At 31.1% G+C, this 6,707-nt stretch overlaps 1 protein-coding gene across 1 annotated transcript; it reads left to right on the top strand.

Moving 5' to 3' along the window:
- Positions 1 to 538: 538 nt before the first annotated feature.
- Positions 539 to 3,809, top strand: LOC129887513 (IRK-interacting protein-like). Its single transcript, XM_055962630.1, has 2 exons — positions 539 to 987; positions 2,173 to 3,809. The coding sequence occupies exons 1-2, from the start codon at positions 751 to 753 to the stop codon at positions 3,673 to 3,675; spliced, it is 1,740 nt and encodes a 579-aa protein (XP_055818605.1). The 5' UTR covers positions 539 to 750; the 3' UTR covers positions 3,676 to 3,809.
- The last annotated feature ends 2,898 nt before the right edge of the window (positions 3,810 to 6,707 follow it).

The raw sequence follows: 6,707 nt of genomic DNA, 5'->3' as shown, positions 1-6,707 counted from the left end.
GCTCATTTGGATGGGCTTAAAAAGTAACTTTTATGTATGAAGTGCTGAAAGTTATTTTTATAAATAAGCAGTTGAGTGTTTCGATAAAAGTGCTTATGTTGAAAATAAGTGTTAGAATTTTAGGGTTAAAAGAATAAAAAGGATAGTTTGGAAATTTAGTTAAAATATAAGGGATATAAAAGTAATTTCCATGGTCAAACAAAATGACTTTAAGCATTTAGGAAAAAAAGTTAGAAATCCTAATTTTTCATTTTTGACTATATTTAAGAACTTTATGGCTTAAAGTTAGCATTAGGCAAAACGTCCAAAAACTAAAAAGGGGCTTATAAATTAATTTGACCAACTTAAAGCCCATTCAAACGGACTCTAAATATATTGAAACGGAGGTCGGAGTGCATATAAAATTTCACTTTTTTTATAAAAAAAAGAATTAACCATAAATAATTTTGGATGCTGTGATGGTTTAATTTTTTTTTTGTAGAATCACTGTAAATAAATAAATTAAACCTTTAAGACACCCCACCAGTCCACTTCCACTCCCACCATCCTCTCTTCTCTTGTGTCCCTATCTCTGTCTTTCATTTTCTAGTCCCTCCAGAATTCTTCTGCTGGAATATAATATGATATGATTTATTTCTCTCCAAATACAAATCTAACCATTAGACCTAAAATATGCTCATATACAATTTCACTTCTTAATGTGTTTTTTTTCTTTGTATTTTATTATATATTTACCCTGCGTTTTTCTTAATGGCTGCTGAAAATACAAATTTTCAAGAAAATGATGATGAATACAATGGAGCAATTAGCAGACAAGAGGTTCAAGCTGCCATTGCTAAAGCTGTAGAGCTTAGAGCTATTCATGCTTCTTTATTACAGGGGATTAATAATACTAATAGCCCTGCTAATCATATCAAGTTTCCTTCTTCTTCTTCTTCATCCCCTGCTAACCTCTTCTCTGCCCAAGATTATCCTATTTTTACACCAGTAAGTTCTCTTCTTCTTCCTCTAATACTTTTGTTGTAATCACTGATTTTTTTGTAATTTTTGGTGAATATTTTTACATTATATTCTCATTAAAAATATTGTGTTCATAGTGGTGAAGAGTTAATGGGAAGGCAATTTGGATTTTTTTATAGGATGTTGCATAATTCTTATCTCTTAATTTAACTTTTGTGGTGGATAGGCTCAATATCTATTTCTTTTTTTAAAAAAATATTACTAGTTTATTATTTAATATAGTTATAGTTTCACATAGTTATGAATTACGGCTGTAGTTTAATAAAATTTGCTATTATATCTGAGAGTTTATATATAAATCTGAAAGCAAATTTTGAAGCTCATATACAGATCCTTAAAAAAAGTTTGTACTTTCTTTTGTATATGTATATTTCGAGATTTATATACAATTTGGTGGTGCTCATATACAAATATCAAAATGTTTGTATTTGCATACAAAGCAAATTTAGAGGCTCATACAAACGAGAAAGTCCAATTTGTATAATGCAACAACATATATAAACGGAAATTGATATAACAATCGAAATTATAACTATGAAATGTAATTAGGCAAACTGTAACTAAAAAACCTAATTATATTTCAAGTATTTGCTATTTTTGAAAGTTCCTATTCTTTTAATATGGTAACAGGGTTGAACGATATCTTCTGATACTCATTCCTATTACATCTATTTATATTTATGAAAGTAACCAATGACGGTTGCCATGGTATGGATAGGATCTCTTCCCGTTCTTAATTAGAGATTGGGGTTAAGCTCAAACTATGAAAAAATTCCTGTTAGGGAGCAGTAAATAGGTCTTATATGGCGCAAACTTGAATAAGTAGAGATTCCAATTTGGATACCAAACACCACGTGAAAACCAAGTTTGGAATAAGAAATTCGAATTAGTAGAGACGCCAATTCCAATTTCTCTTGCATTTAGTTGAATTTTGGTTTGATTTTTATAAGTTTAGCCTTTTATTTATAGGTCTGCTACCCTTGTTGTAAATCTAAGCTTACTCTCCAGATATATGACTGCTGTTGGGCCAGGCCAAGCTAAAATTTGTCATCCACACGTTGTCTAGATCAAAATTGACTTAAATCATTCAATCCCACAGCTTAATTTCTACATTTTAGGTTATCCTGATTCACCAAGTTTGAATGTATGCAGAGTTATGAAGATGCTCCATTATCTGGATCCAAACAACTACAGCTAGTCGATCGAGACAACGCTGACCTTTGGGATGATTATAGCCTAGGAGGAGTAGGAAATTGTGATGAAGCTAGTCTGTCGAATTACAGAAAGGCGAATTCCTCCTTAAGAAAAGGAATTTCACCCAATTTTATCAATTCAGAATCCCATAACTGTCCACCTGATGATCAGAGATCGGTCACCGGCTCTTGTACTGGTCAAATCACTCTGCTTAGAACATCTCCTGGTGGCGATTACTCTAACTCTAGAAGAAGCTCTTTGGGAGACTTGAGATCACTTTCATCTTACCATAGATGTAAACCTTCTATCGTAAATACCGAGACAGATGGAGCTAGCAAGAGTGGGAAGAGCTCTAATGTAGTCGTTCCATTGACAAATTCGCACTCTTTAAATCAATTGCAGCCAAAGAGTAAAGGGATGAACTTGTCATGGTTGTTCCCTAAGTTAAAGAAGAAAAACAAGAATGAAAATTCACCATACCAGGATGTCGGAGTGGTATCTGTTGAAACGTTGAAGAAAGAGCTCACGGAAGCAAATGAGAGAAGAGAGGCAGCCCTGATGGAAGTCGCGGAAATGAAGTCTTCTTTAGGAGAGCTAAAGAAAAAATTGGAGTACTTAGAAACTTATTGTGAGGAGCTCAAGAAAGCCTTGAGACAAGCAATACAAGCAAAAGATTCCCAAGTATCCAACATGCTTATAGATCTTCCGAGAAGGGGGAAATCAACGGATGGGGATGGAGAAAACGTGATTCCTGTTAGTGAAGAGGTAATGGTTGAAGGATTCTTGCAGATAGTATCGGAATCAAGATTATCAGTGAAGCAATTCTGTAAGACTCTTATTGCACAAGTTGAAGAGACAGAAAATTCTTTAACTGATAACTTAAACCTTCTTCTACAACCTTACAAGCTTTCCCTTAACTCGAAACACTCAAAGGCGGTCCTATACCATGTGGAAGCCATCATAAATCAATCACTCTTCCAAGATTTCGAGAATGTTGTGTTTCAAAAGAATGGGGCTCCAAAACAATTGGACCCTCAACAAGATTGCCACGATCAATTCTCTTCGTTTGTCTCGTTGAGAAACCTAAGCTGGAATGAAGTATTAAGAAAGGGGACTAAGTACTATAGTGAAGATTTCAGCAAATTTTGTGATCAGAAAATGTGTTGCATCATCACATCACTTAACTGGAGAAGGCCATGGCCAGAACAACTGCTGCAGGCATTTTTTGTGGCTGCTAAGTGCATTTGGTTGCTGCATTTGCTCGCGTTTTCGTTCGATCCTCCACTTGGGATTCTCAGGGTTGAAGAGAATACAAGTTTTGATAAGAATTACATGGAGGACATATTTGGAGATAGGCAAAAATCACAAGGTAAGGTTAAGATCATGGTAGTGCCTGGTTTCTATGTGCGTGATAGAGTACATAGGTGTAAGGTAATTTGCAGGTACAAATCTGCAGCCTAATTACTAATATAGTTACGATCTCTTTCTCAATTATTTTTTACCTAACATTTAATGTTGATAGGCCTATGCTAATCATTTGCTTCAACGGGTAGTTTGGTAGATGACTTTGTGTATTATTAGTACCTTATTTAGTATACTTTTTTTAATTTATGTATAACTTAGGCAAGCATTAATTACACAATATTTAGTATTAAGGTGCATGTATATAACTAATACATGAAAATTCATGGTTAATAATTCAAAAGGTTTTAATGCATGCGTTAGTACGATTAAAGACACAATTGCTCTTCAAAATTTTATCCACATTCTTTTCACCATATTTATAAAGAATATTTTTTTAAATAAATATTTTCTTTTAGAAATTATGCGATGCATATTATTTTTTATACATCAAACTAAATATAGAAATAATCTAAGCATACCTAACCACCCTAATATCTATCATTAAACTGTGATATAATTTTTTTTGGTAATTTTTCACTCGGTGTTCGGTATCTATATTGTATTCTGACTAAATCCTGATTCGCGCCGAAAAATCTCACATTGGGAGGTAAAGTGTTTCCTAACAAAGAAGACTCTGTACCCGAAAGTATTCGAACCCAAAATTCTTATTAAGGTTAAGGGAGTATTTAACACTCCATCACATCACAACCCTTGTTGGTGCTATATATTACTGCTATGGAACAAATGAAACAATTAATTATCCAAATCTCTCTAGATTTAATCGTATTTTATTTTACCTAGTTTTCCAATTAATGAAATGAACCATAAATTGATTAATGTTACGCTAACCCTCCGCCTACCTTAAACTATTACTATTCTCCTAATTTCTATTTGTTTGTCCTACTTTTTAAAAAAATTATTTTAAAAAGAATATATATTTTTAGAAACTCTTTAATTCTAACTTTCCACGTGACATATAATAATAGTGGCATAGAATTTTTCAAAAATATTCTTTATTTTTTAAAATTTTGTGGCAAATTAAAATAGAACAAATAAATTAAAATAGAAGAAATATTATTTTTCAATTTATCAAAGCCGTAAAATCCTTTCCATCTTAAAAAAAGATGACTTTATAAGTTTTTGAAGACAAGAATGCTTATCCTAGAGATATACAAAGTGACCCACTAATGGCAGCGAAGCGACGACAGAAATTAAAGATTACATTATTAGAGATTTCCATTGAAAAACAAAGCGCATATGAAACAATATTAGCCACGAAAATAGGGGGATAATTTTGAAAAAAATAATAATAAGAAGACAAAAATTAAACAATATCTATTATCTATGTGAATTAACATTATTTCGTTTTTGAGATGAAAGTAATTGATTATACTTATAAATTAAAATTAGAAGTATTTTGAGATGGACTAAGATCCTGTTTGGATAAGTTAAGTAATTGAGAGGCCAAAAACATTTTTCTAAGAAATTTGTGCTTAGTTGAAATTTTTATTAATAATTTAATTAAAATATTATTTATTTGGAAACTATATACTCTCTATATTCCATATTAAATAAATTGTTGAAATATGACACACCACTCAATAAAAATATTTAAGGATAAATTAAGGTTACTTTTCTATTACCATTTTAATTATTTCTTAATTATTCTTCGAGAAAATGTAAAATAGTTAATAACCTCATTAAAAGGAAAGATAAATATTAAAAAAAATCTCAACAATTCGCTTAAATTTTGAAAACATTGCTTATTTTTTATATATATAAAAAGTCCCAACTAAAAGGAGTATCAATTGTTTTTAATTACAAAATTGAAAATTTATAATTATCTACGTTTTAAAAAATAAAATGACTTGAAACCTAGAGATAGATAATATTAATATTATTTCTTTGTATTGAAAATTTACTATAAAGGAGTGCCCAAAGAAGATATTGGTTTACCTACATATTCCACTAAGAGAATTTAGGTCATCACGTAGTTCAGGTTATTCGAAAAGATTATTAAACCAATACAAGCATAAAAATAATTACAAGCAAAAAATGCAACTATAGAAAAAGAAATGAGAAGAAACATTAGTCTTCAAAATATATATCTTTTGACGATATCACACATAAAAATAATTACAAGCAAAAAATGCAATTATAGAAAAAAAAATGAGAAGAAACATTAGTCTTTAAAATAAATATCTTTTGACGATATCTGAGTTGATAGTTGTTGACCATCCACTTTGATAGAATTAAAACAGCTTTTGATATTACTTTATGAACAATGCAAGGTCCTAATTGCTAATTTAGTGTGAATTTCTCACTATTTTAATTCTGATGGAGGCGAAAGATTTTTTCTAGCAACTAATCATACATTGAAGAAGACTATATACCATAGTCAATTGAAGCTATGTAGTGATTTCATCAGACATGTCTAAAAGCTTTTCAGAGCAACAAGTCCCAAATAAACTCTCCAAATTTTGCTCCCTAAGAATCCTCTTAAATTCATTAAAATCCCCTTCACATACCTGATTGGACAACAATCTCACTATTTAGATCTTTCAGCAAATTCAAGAATATCTTTAAGTCATAATAGTTGGACCTGATAAGTTTGATGACTATATCAATGCAATATTTGTTTGGATCATTGTCATTATCAGATGACTCGGCAACAGAAGACTTATCATTTGCTTATTTTCTTTTTTCTTGACAAGAAGGCTTAAATAATTAAGTTGATGTCGTTTTTTCATTATGAATACCATCATTATCTCCATCTCCGTCTCTATTTGTATTATCTCCATTTCCATCATCTCTATCGTTCATCTTCATTATCTTTCGAATGATCAGCAGAACCATCTCAGACTTTTGTAAGGTTCAGTTCATGAGTTTGAAAATGTTTTATCATCCTTTGATAAAAGGCCTAACCCATCGGTAACCCCTCAAAGTTGGCACAAACTTTTACTTAGACACCTCAACTAAGCTTTGTTCATTTTAGACACCTCAAGTAAGGTTCTGATGTGTCATTTTGACACTTTTTTTTACAATCACCCAAATATCTAAAGTGTGTGTAATACACTTGACGCTGATGT

Source organism: Solanum dulcamara, chromosome 4, assembly GCF_947179165.1.
Source record: "Solanum dulcamara chromosome 4, daSolDulc1.2, whole genome shotgun sequence".
In the NCBI taxonomy this organism is placed as follows: domain Eukaryota; kingdom Viridiplantae; phylum Streptophyta; class Magnoliopsida; order Solanales; family Solanaceae; genus Solanum; species Solanum dulcamara.
Note: the sequence above shows the minus strand (reverse complement) of the source record. Positions and strands in the feature narration are given on the sequence as shown.